The sequence below is a fragment of the Rhinoraja longicauda genome, chromosome 3 (genome assembly GCF_053455715.1).
Source record: "Rhinoraja longicauda isolate Sanriku21f chromosome 3, sRhiLon1.1, whole genome shotgun sequence".
In the NCBI taxonomy this organism is placed as follows: domain Eukaryota; kingdom Metazoa; phylum Chordata; class Chondrichthyes; order Rajiformes; family Arhynchobatidae; genus Rhinoraja; species Rhinoraja longicauda.
Genome location: NC_135955.1, coordinates 63074750 through 63086913, shown reverse-complemented (window position 1 = coordinate 63086913; position 12164 = coordinate 63074750). Strand labels below are relative to the sequence as shown.

The window sequence follows — 12164 nt, the reverse complement described above, 5'->3', positions numbered from 1 at the left end:
ATTTTCTACTGGAGCATCCCATTATATTATTGTCATGAACTTCCACATTACATTGTGGCGTGTAAATTATTCTGATGATATAAAAGGACAAATCGGAATCAACTATGTTTCAAGAAAGAATACCGTTAAGCATGATTTATCTTCATCTATGTGTGAAGAGTGAAAACAAAGTAAAATTGTGGAGTGTATCTCATTCTGGTACGTTATAGTGTATTATTTAAGATTTGTCATTTAGACTTTAGAGTTTTGCGATACAGTGCGGAAACAGGCCCTTCGGCCCACTGAGCCTGAGTTGACCAACGATCACCCCGTACACCAGCACTATCCTACACACTAGGGACAATTTACACACTGGGGCCAATTAACCTACAAACCTGTACGTCTTTGGAGTGTGGGAGGAAACCAGAGCACCTGGATAAAACCCACGCAGCACAGGGAGAACGTACAAACTCCACCAGAAACCACCCATTGTCAGGATCGAACCCGGGTCCCTGGAGCTGTAAAGCAGCAACTCTACCGCTGCGCCACCCCTCGAATACAATATTTGAAATGACCAAATATGGCAATCGGAGTCTCGGCAAATGGCATCTATTTTTATATATCTGTGGGAAGGAACCTAAAAATTGATGTTAATTGTATTTCACAAATTATGGTTTGTTTCTTTATGGTTTGATCAATTAAAAGGGAGTTCTGTGACCTCAAATCGTTATTGTTTCTGTTCATCATCCGACAGAAAAAAAGATTTATGTCGTTGGAAAGCCAAAGATAACGTTTTTTTAAAATAAAGCAATTATGTTTTTACAACACAGATTGCATTTCATTGGCGAGATAGATATCACGTTTTCTTATTAAAACTAAACCTTCAGATGTTGCCTTTTGCGAGGGTTTTGATTTAGCAAAGACGATACATGGTTGGGAGCGATTCATTATTGAGAACCAGGACTGGACCCGTGTTAAAAGTATTTGGGATGTGGTTTCTCCGGACATCAGTAAGGTAATTGTGAGAGCTTTGCAGCTCCCTTCCCCCACTCCTCTATCCTTTGTAGTAAAAGCTCAGTGGAAGGAGGAAATGATCGCTGTTTACTGCACTGCCGTGAGCTCAAAATAAAACACGATCAACATGTCCAAACAGAAACATTGTTATCAGCCACACACATAGTGGGGGGGGGGTAAAGCCATTACGAAACAGCCAGTCCGACCTCTGCAGAATGTGTTGATGGCACCATGTGAGTGAGGCACGAAGTTTGCACAGTGCAGCTAATCGCGAGCTGCTGTTTGGTTGCAGACACTGAGGGCAATCATGTGTTTGTGCAAGTCCACCCTGGCCGGACTCTGGCCACCAATTTCGTTCATACATGGAAAGATTGATTGTTGCGCACTCGCATTAAGCGGCCTTCTTTAGATGATCTGCACTCGAGCAAACGTTTGCTCTGCAAATATTGTCGCTGATGTGTTATCTAACAAATCGGGTGGGGAAGGCACGAAAAGGGCAAGGGCAAATTGCGAAGAGGGAAACACGCACACCACAAGAGTGGTCAGGAAAACGCCATATGATATTCGGTTCACTTGCCACAAATGCACGCACATACCACCCCGCAGGCAGTTGGCAGTCTGCAGACAGAGACAACACATGCACCCACCAGACACACATTTAACTCACGGCTCAGGTGATTGAACCTGAAAGAAGCTGTGGGCGAGTTAAAAAATAAACAATATAATTTCATATCTGATTCTCGACGCACTTAATTGATATATTTAGACCTTTGCGCTCTGGCAGAATAAGGCACCCATGCCAGGTATCAAAAGGTGCAGCCACAATGAGATTGCTTCCAGTGGCAGTAAAAGGGAAAGAGGGACAAAAACACCAGGAATAGATTTGCATACATCAATAAACACATAGACAGTTGCAAAGCCACGCACCAAATATAAATGCAAATACTTCTAAGTCACATTGTTACGTGACAAAGTCATCCACCAGAAAGAGGAATACCAGACAACGCAGACCACTAAAACGATACAGCGCGGAGACACATGCAAAAAAATGCATATACATATCAGGCACAAATATGATAAATGTTGCATGCACAAAATAAATACCACAGCTCATATATCATTCAGAGACATAACAGGCACACGTTTTCTATACATATACACAAGGGAAGGGTAGCTTCCACAAATGCAAGCAGACATATTCACCAGCCGTACATGGACACATTTAATAAACTTTGGTCCACAGAACGAAGTATTGATTAAAATGAATGATCACAAAGTGGCACGGGCAATTTTATTTTAAGGGATCATAGAGATTACCTCTAATATTTTTAAGCACTGCTGAATATCTCACACTGCAGGCCTAAAAAAATATGATTTAACCCCTTTTCTTAATTTAAAAAAATCAGTCTCTTCTCACCAAACAAAAACACCTACAAGAGAATTTCAGGAGACTTTTGTGTTTGGATGCACAAAATGCTTTCTCTTTCCAACCACTGCACAATTAAATTAGCAACACTAAAGTGTTAACATTTGTAATTTGGGGACAACGAGTAATACCACAGAGGGAAATCATGGCATTGTAAAGCGAATATCTCCAGCTGTTATGCGTTCAAAATGTTTCCCGTAGAAGTAATCACTTCAAAATATGTTTCCTGCTGCATAAGGAATAGTTATTTCTGGCTGCAATGTTCAGCATTTTAAACTAAAATAATAATCGGAAAAATGGGTGAGGTGTAGTTTTTGTTGCGATAGTGAAACAAAGGACAGTTAAACCAAACATTATGAGTAATCTGAATTTTCTGCTTGAATAGGAAAGTAATTGAAAATGATCTGGGCAAAGTCAGGTCGCTGTTATTTTAAATCAGTGTGATGTTTATGATCCGGGTAGAGGATGCGTCTTATTATGAATTTAAGTGTCATGACCTAAAACTCCTCAATAAAGAATGAGTAAACTAAAATATGTCCTGGTTGCACTAGAGTACTTTAGGTGTAAGTCGTCGTAACCCTTTATTTTATGCAGTGGTTGGCGGACTAAGTACTTGGAAATGGTTCAGCTGGGTGCTTGGTTCAAGCTTTGCTGGCTGCCGCAGGCTGTGACGAGAAAGGGTGAAAGTAGCTGTTTTTTCTGGCAGTGTTGGCTAAACGCTCTACTGCTGGGAGTTGAACGCTCCAGTGCTGGCTCTGCTGGAAGCTCCTTTCACACACACAGACTAACTTGACTCTTGTGCTTGCTGCAAGCTCAGCTCTCTCCCTCTCTCACACACACACAGATGCGAAAATGCACAGCCAATGGCTGGGCTGAGTTCCATAAAAGCTGCACTCTGAGTGGCTGCAGGGCGAATGGCTGTGAAACAAAGGAGCGGAGCCGGGTCTGGAGCAGAGAGAGAGAGAGAGGGAAATCTGCACCCAGCAAAATACACATACACATACAACGTGAGGACAAGTCAGTACAACCAACCAAACAGTGAGCACAAGCCAATGCACCCTGCGAAACACACAAAGTAAGGACAAGCTCAATGCACCCAACAAAACACACCGATAGTCACACGGGCACGAGTGAGAACAAGCGAAGCAAAACACACCGCCACACAAGGACTGTCACACAAGTGCAGGATCTGATTTAAAACAAAACAAAAATGCATTTCATTTCACACGAAGACCAGGGCAAAACCGAACCAGTACTGATCGTGAGTATATTATACAATGATCTTAAGTAAAGTTTTATCAATCACACCAGAGATCGCATTTGGCAAGAGAATTCTCTTTTCATTTTACTCGCCCTCCTGAGGTTTTTTTTTGGTGGATGAAAAGGAACTATGATTGAATAGAGATAGTTTGGATTTATTTTGTTGATTTAAAAGTTATATCCGGTGCTGTTGCCCCAATTTATTTTACGTTCACGATATTTTTGGGGTAAAAACAGAAATAAATACAAAATGCTTCTATCTTGATTTTTGGTCCCCCGTAACATTAACCGTGCTAACTCGAGCTTGTAAATAGCGACAAGTTTTGCTGAAAAGGACTTTAATAAGCAGTTACGACTGTCGACCACAAACGCTTCTCCCCCTCCGTTTTGTTGCTGATATGAAAGGGGAGCAGCAGCGATCTTTAAAGGGCTGTGCATATTCTGACCAACTCCATAATAGCCCCCTAAGAGATTTTTCGCCCCTATTCAAAACTGCAGACTTGGGTTTTTTCACTCCCCCCTCCCCCCCCCCCTTTAAGGCAAGATCAGTTTTCTGATACGCTTGTCACCGATTTTTGTTCTCACGTCAAGCTACAGGGAATCTTGGATTCACGTGATTGAAGGTCGAACTGTAACAAAATAGCTGCTTTTAGATGGTTGGTTGTTGCAACCTCCCCCTTCAAATCCATCAACAATTCATTACAGCTTTTAGCTCTAAACGCCAGCTAATTAAACTGTGTAGCTCCTAATCCGAGTACAAGATGACAGAAAATGGTAAGCAGACAATCGTCAACGTTTGCAACAAACCGGTCCTAGATGTATACGATATATATATATATTTTTCTCTATCCCCTTCCTCCTCCAACCACCCCCTCCCTTCCCCCACCCTCAGGTCCTTGCTTTGTTGTATTTGAAGCTCGATTATGAAATTACCACATGATTGACTGGCGTCGTTTCCCTCGCTTAATTTGTGTGTTTGACACTGTTTTGAGAGACGATGGTGCCACGTCCGGAGAGAATGTGTAATCCAGTCCAGGTTTCTGCTATTTTTTTCCCCTTCACTAATTTCTCCCAGGGTTAGCATATTCTGTCTTGTTTCAACCAGACGCCTGTAGATTTTTCCCCTTTTTTTCTCTCCCCTCTCCCTCTATGGCATAATTATTTACTGATCACGAAAAGTATGTGGTTAGGAGCCGAATTTGAAGTTTGAAAACTTTTTTTAAATGATTTTGGACCCGTGCACAGTTCCTACAATTAAATTTATATTCCCATGCAGTTTTTTTTGTTGCTGTTGGTCGCGACGCGTGTGTGGACTTTTAAATACATTTTTCGTTTGCTGGGAGAAAAAAAAGGGGAAATAATCTGTTCTGTGTGCCAGGAGAGGAGGAGGGGAAAGAAGTGAAACATTTATTTGGCGAGGAGCTTTTAAAACGTTCCTTCCATTTCGTGTTGCACATATATGAACATAAGTTGTGCAGGGTGTATGGCGAAATGTTGCAGATTCGCGAGTGGAGGGGTGGGGGCTGCTAAGAGATGTTTAAATGAATGATTCAAAGGTAAGAGTTGCAACTACCCATGATGCATGCTCTTCAGACTTTGAATGGCTACACTGATCTTTGTCAAATAACCTCATTTGCGGTCAGTGAGGCCTCCCTCCTTGGTGTAGCGCTGATGGAGCGCGAACGAGAGTGGTGATTCATTTCAGCAATTTTTAAACGCGTCTCTTTTGCACGATGGTAACTTCCTCGTGTGTTAGTTTTTCGCGAAGAATATTTCAGCTCCGAGTTTTGCTGTTGCTCTCGACTACCATTTGGGTCGGTGTGAAATTACAAAGATCAACAGGGAAAATGCGACTCTAAAGATCTACATTTTTTTTGTCTTTAAAAAAAAAAATGTAATTGGATGCTTTAATTAAAATATTGGAAAGTTCAAACCAGAGCTACATGCGAAAGGATTTATTTAAATAGAAGAAAAAATGTTGGTCTCACCCAACAACCGATTTATTAGTCTTGTCTTTTTACAGGAAGTAATTTATTCATGTGTGTGGATCGTGTGACCTCGGAAATAAGGGGAATATAGATATAAATATATAAAATAAACATTTGGAAAGGGTGAAACACGTGGCGGAGAAGCGAATGTCATCCCAGCACCAAAGCAGTGAAGTTCATCCAATTTTTATCCAAGAGATCTCATCTTCAGGATGTCAGTGAACAGTTCTATTGCTACTGGTAAATGTGTTGATTCGAGCGCGGTTGATACTTACGACAGTGGCGACGACTGGGAAATTGGAGTGGGAAATCTGATCATCGATTTGGAGGCCGATTTGGAGAAAGACAGGCAGAAATTGGAAATGAATAATTCGAGCAGCAATAACAACACCATTGCAACCAACTCCACCAAGGACTGCGGAGGTTTGGCTCCAAGTGGTGCTAGTGCAGCAGCAGCTTCAGCAGCAGCAGTCCTTTCGGATAGCCTCAAATTCACCTCCTCTTCCGTCCAGCCTCCCCAAGGAAATTCCCACAAGGAGACTGGCAAATCCAAAGTGAAAAGAAGCAAAACTTCCAAGGATGCTAATAAATCTCTCTCCTCTGCCTCACTGTATGGGATTCTTGAAATTAGCAGTACTGGCAAGAGGCAGGAAGTTCAAGGGCGCCCTGGAGAGGTTTCTGGCATGAATTCAGCCCTGGGACAAACAGTTAGCAGCAGCAGCAGCAGCAGCGGCGGCAGCAACAACAACAACAACAGTGGCTGCAATAATATTAATAATAACAATAACTGCAACAACACGATTGGCAATTGCACTAAGAGCAAGGAAGACAGACCCGGCAAGGGCTCGGGCAGGGGAGGCTCTAAGCGGGATAAAGAGGGTGGCAGGTCTCGCAAGGATAGCACTAAGCACGATGCGGGGGTGCACCCTGTCCCGGGACAGCCCCCCATGTCTGTAGCGGGCTCAGCAGCAGCGCACCTCTTCCATTTCGGCAGCGGCGGCGGCTCCCTGCAGTGCGGCGGGGGAGTGGGGGAGAGGGAGAGGGAGAGGGAGAGGGAGCCCTCGCCCCGAGTGCAGGACATCAAACCTACTCTGGAGCCGGGGATCCTCGGCTGCCCTGTCGCGGCCAAGAAGGAGGGTGCAGAGAATGACGGAGACACCGCCCGACCCGCCAAGAAACTGAAGACCGAAAAGGTAACCCGTTATTTACTTTTCCGCTGTCTTGTTTGTTGTCGGGCTCTTTTGCAAATAAAAACAAAAACCCGCGCACACACACACACACACACACACAAGATCGCGCCTGCTTGTGTGGATGTGAATGGTGCCTGTCTGTGCTGTGGGTGAAGAATGCAAGAGGAGTGACATAATAACGCTTGTCGTTTTACACCTCTGCTACAATGTGAACGCACCCCGGCGATAACCTGCGGATGAGATCGGTATGGGAAGGGTTCGTGGTTGTGTGTCTTTAACTGTCCTAACAGCACCGATTGCAACCGCTACTTTTGTGCATCGGTGGTCTTTGCGACTCTGGAATGAGGGAGAAAACTGCACATTTTCGCCTGTTTCTGTGAAATAACAGGCTGGTGCAATGATCATGGTCGCAAAACAATGGAGTAAGACCCGCAGCTGGAGAGAAATGAGGTTATTGTGATCACTGCTGTTTGCCTAAAGGGTGGGGGAGGTGCTTTGTAATCAAATAGCACACTAAACGCCTTCATAAAGGCTGCACCAGCCTTGCCTTTTATGAATGCAGGGTTGGTCGAATGGTGCCTGGTATTTTATTAACATCGGTGCGGGCACGATGATCTCTTGTTTTGTAGCTTCAGTGTGAAAGGGAAGTTTGGCCTTGCCTTCCATTGTTTCCGTGTAACCAGGCTTCTGGTATGTTGATAATTATCCAAAGACTGTGGAGTTTCTCAGGAGGCTCGAATCTATTGTTTGTTGGATAATTATGAGGTCAGAGGAGTTGTGCCATTTTAAGAAGCTGACTGATTATTGTTGATGCTGGTTTATGAGCCAATGTCCACACCATCCCTAAAACAAAATCCTAGCCGGTCCTTATTTCTAATAAGATTCACAAAATGTTTTAAGTCACTTCAAAGTTCACAACTGCTTTGTGTTACCTTGCATAGTGAGGCTTTTGTGATCTGCTTCAAGTTTGTTCGGGAAAAGTTGAATAATTTAGTCGTTTCAGAGTAATTACTTCCTTTTAATATAGTTTGTGGAGCACCTTGTGATCTACTTTTCAACCTTTCCCTTCCCATTCAACTCAATAAATTGATTCCCTGTGATGGAAGTGGTCAGTCGAGTTGGAGAGGATTTTGTCTCAGTGCATACTAGAGGAAAGTGAATTCCCAGCTTGTTGAGGTGGTGACCTTTGCATTTCTGCTGATGCTATTGTTGGAAACTTCAGACAGCAGTAAGATTGGTTGGCATGGAAGACTATTTTATTTGATTCATTTTATTGCCGGGGAAACGTTTCAAGGAGACATTGAGATGTTAATAAAGATTTAAACAGCAAGGTGCAGAGGCTAATGTTCATAGTCTATTAGTCACGAGAAGAGCATCTAAACAGATTTGGAATGAAGAAGATTGGCAAACTGACATGCTTGACAATTCTCCAATCAAATTGGTTTTGCTCTTGTTTCCAACAGCAAGCAAATTGGAAACAGTTTTAATCTGTGAATATCAAGATAACTTGTGGTCTAATCTGTTTGTCACAATGGCTGTGGGTAAAGTTCCATTTGATTGGATTGACTGAATGAAGAAAAGCATTGCTCGCTGCATGCCTAACCTTATTTTAATTGTTCAGCTAAATGCTCAGATGCAACAGTTTTGTTTAGCAGTCTGTACACTTTCCAATCTTGGAGGCAGGTGTCATGGCAACAGAGACGAGACTGGTGTGGTTTCACTACTCTTTATTTCTTCCTTATTTATACCTCAAATAGTCTCCTGGAGAAACTATTTCAATGTGTCTGTTTCTCAAGACAATCGAGAATGTCTGTGTGTCTACAAAAGCTGTGCCTGCTGACAATCAGTGAGTCATACAGAAAAATGTCCACTATGGTCTTGCTGCTCGCTTGTCTTGATTCTTCCCAGATATAATTGACAAGCAGACTCTATTCATTCTAGCACAGCCTGCTTTCCTGTTGACTGCTCCAGAGATCATCAAGATTTAAACCTTCACCATACACAGTATATGGCTTGAAAGAAAATGAAATGGTACCTGATACGGACCCATGGTATTAATGTATGCACTAGTGTCTTGTGCTTGTTATTTATTTGAAAGGTGGAGGCGCCTTCTGTTAAACAGGCTGTGAAATATTTATATAGTTGTCTGGTTTAAATTAGGTTGAAGACAAACGTGTCCAGCTGTACTTGTTTGAGTAGCAAGATGCTAAAGGTGTAAAGTAAACCCTCAAGATTTGTAGTCATTGTTTAATCTCTACAGTATGTTTGCAGATTTACCCTTGGCCTGAGTATTCTATTTGTTTGCTGCAGTTGTCATATAAAACTTAATCAATTAGATCCGATTAAAACTGATTATTTTTGTGCCTGTTTTCCTCTTTTTTTACACAGAGAACCACAAATATGTTGTAGAAGTTGCCACTCCCTGCATGTAGGGCTCGGGCAAAATGTAGTCTATAATTGAGTTGTTTGTGCTATTTCTATGTAGCTCATGTTTGTGGTTTAGCTGTTACTAACATATCTGACTTATGTAGACTTGGTAAGTCAATTAACCACTCCTAGTAGTTTGCAAAACCACTTCCAATATAGGATTACCTAATAAAGTCATGTTAGTACCCAGTCCTTTGCTGGTATCTTATAAGATTTTATGATTTTATTTGTTTGGTAAATGAAACAAAATTAGGTATTTTAGTTTGAAGTGAGATATTAAGGATATAACTCGCTAACTGGATTAAATGATGTATCTGATACATTTCTATTAATTGATTTAACTGGTACATTACAGCACTAGAATGCAGAGAACAACTGGCTTGTTCAGGTTTTCTTACTGGGAGACCACAGAAAACATGATGTAGGACTGAGAGCCTCATAAGGCCAGTTAATATCCTAGTGAAGAATTTGTCACCTTTTGAAAGTGATGCAGTGAGAAATTTCACAGCTGAAAATTGCGTTTGATGGATCATTAATGCTAGCAAACTATTTTCAGTGGTAGCAGAGCAATAAATAGAAAGGGATTGTACTGACAATGAGTTGCAGGGAGAAACGTATTTTGTGTTGGGCTCTATTGTACTTCTTGTTGGTCCTGCTGACGAATTGAATGGGAACATCCATATACCTTCCTGTTCTTTGTATGTTGCCCTTGTCCGTTACTGTCTGTGGCAAAAGACTGTAAGTGGTTAGCAGTCATTAAAGAGGTAAACAAAGGGCAGATTTGTACGAGTGTGAACAGTTTAAAAAGCTGACTCAAAACTCTGCAAGATGAGTTTTGGCTGGTGAATGGTACCACAAACTAGCACGAGTCCATGCAGAACAAAAAACTCTTCAGTCTACTTAATGTTTTGTAACTTTGAATAGTGTGACCAGAGCCCTTTCAAAGTCAGCGAATGAGCTGGTGCCCTTTGACTGCTGAGAACTTTCTGGACGAACTTGTAGTGACCTCCCAAGATCTGTGAGACCAGAATTCTTATTGAATTTTTGCCACTAATGAGCTGAATTCCTGATCTCATTTGTAAGGCTGCATGGTTCTATAGCCCACTAAAATTATTTTTTGAATTATATTAATCGGCATTCTTTCAAAAGGACCACAGCCAAAACTAATTGCCAGCACTTTCCGAAAGCCATTTTATATGTTTAATACCTGTGCTTTAATATTAACTTTTTCTACAAAACAATCATTTTTAAAATTCATTTTTGGGATCTGGACATTACTAGGAAGGTCAGTATTTATCGCTGAAGAAGGCAAAAGTGCTGGAGTAACCCAACGGGTCAGGTGGGATCTCTGGAGAACATGGGTAGGAGTCGTTTTGGGTCGGGACCCTTCTTCAGACTCCGAGCCGAAACACCACCTATCCATGTTCTCGAGAGATACTGCCTGGGCCTCTGAGGTAGTCCAGCACTTTGTGCCTTCTTTTGTAAAACAGCATGTGCAGTTCCTTGTTTCAGCATTTATTGCTGTTCTGTAATGCTCTTTATGCACCTTGATGTACCTACTCCGCCCCCTCACTCCCCGATGACACTAATCTCAGTCACCAAGGCTGACGTCAGAAGATTCTTTACGAGGGTGCACCCTTAGAAAGCGACCGGTCCCGATGATGTACTTGGCTGTGTTCTTTAAACCTGTGCGGTCCAACTGGCTGGACTTTTTGTGGACATCTTCAACCTTGCCTTACTATGTCCAAGGTCTCCACCTGGTTTAAAAGGACATCCATTGTACCAGTGCCCAAGAGTAAAGTGACCTCAAAGACTACTGATCAGTAACACTAACGTTGTGATAGTGAAGTGTTTTGAAGTGTAGTTACATGATGCAAATCAAATCCTGCCTTAGTAGTTTAGTTTATTTTAGTTTATTGTCACGTGTACCGAGGTACAGTGAAAAGCTTTTTTGCTGCACACTATCCAGTCAGCGGAAAGACTTCATGATTACAATCAAGCCGTCCTCTGTGTACAGATACAGGGTAAAGGTAATAACGTTTAGTGCAAGATAATGTCTAATAACGTCCAATTATGCATAGTCCAAAGGTCTCCAACAAGATAGATGGTATCTCAGGACCACAAGTTGTTGATAGGATTATTCAGTTGCCTGATAACAGCTGGGAAGAAACTGTCCCTGAATCTGGAAATATGCATTTTCACATTCTGTACCTCTTACCTGATGGGAGAGAGAAGAGGGAGAGTCCGGGACGAGACTTGTCCTTGGTTATACAGGTGGCCTTGCGGAGGCAGCGTGAAGTGTAGATGGAGTCATTGGAAGGGAGGTTGGTTTGTGTGATGGTCTGGGCTGCATACACAATTCTGTGCAATTTCCTGCGGCTTTGGATGGAGCTGTTCCCAAACTATGCTGTCACTTATCCCGATAAAAATGCTTTCTACGGCGCCCTGAACCCACCACACTTTGCCTATTACCACATCAGAGCAACAGGGGATTGGATCTCACTGGCTCCCCACTCTGCACTGAACAACCTAGACAATAAGAACGTGTAACATCAATTACAGCTCGGCATTCAACACCATCATTATTCGGTCTGTCGCCAAATACCCCATCAAACCTTTAGGGATGTACAGTAGAGAGCATAGTCATTAGTTGCATCGTGGCCTGATTCAGTAACTCAAATGGCGAGGAACGCAGGTTGCAGAGTGTGTGGACGCTGCCCGATCACTCTCGAGTATTGGCCTCCTCACCATTGAAACAATCAACAGGAGCTACTGCCCTGGGAAAAAAACGCCAATATCTGCAAAGATCAACATCACCCTGGCCAATCTTTCATTTACCTCTCACCATCAGAAAGAAGGTACAAGAGCCTGAAAACCAGG

At 42.5% G+C, this 12164-nt stretch overlaps 1 protein-coding gene across 6 annotated transcripts in view; it reads left to right on the top strand.

Moving 5' to 3' along the window:
* Positions 1-3369: 3369 nt before the first annotated feature.
* The window catches only part of znf608 (zinc finger protein 608), a 94596-nt gene continuing 85801 nt past the window's right edge, over positions 3370-12164 (top strand). Inside the window, exons 1-2 of one of the 6 annotated variants that reach the window (XR_013547061.1) lie at positions 3370-3680; positions 5703-6860. Coding sequence is in view for 5 of the 6 variants with exons in the window: in XM_078396268.1 (XP_078252394.1) it covers positions 5880-6860 (981 nt within the window). In the remaining variant the exon portion in view is untranslated. Of the gene's footprint in view, positions 3681-4361; positions 4454-5702; positions 6861-7021; positions 7103-12164 lie in introns of those variants that run through there. The other 5 variants (XM_078396268.1, XM_078396269.1, XM_078396270.1 and 2 more) reach the window with 5 other exon arrangements.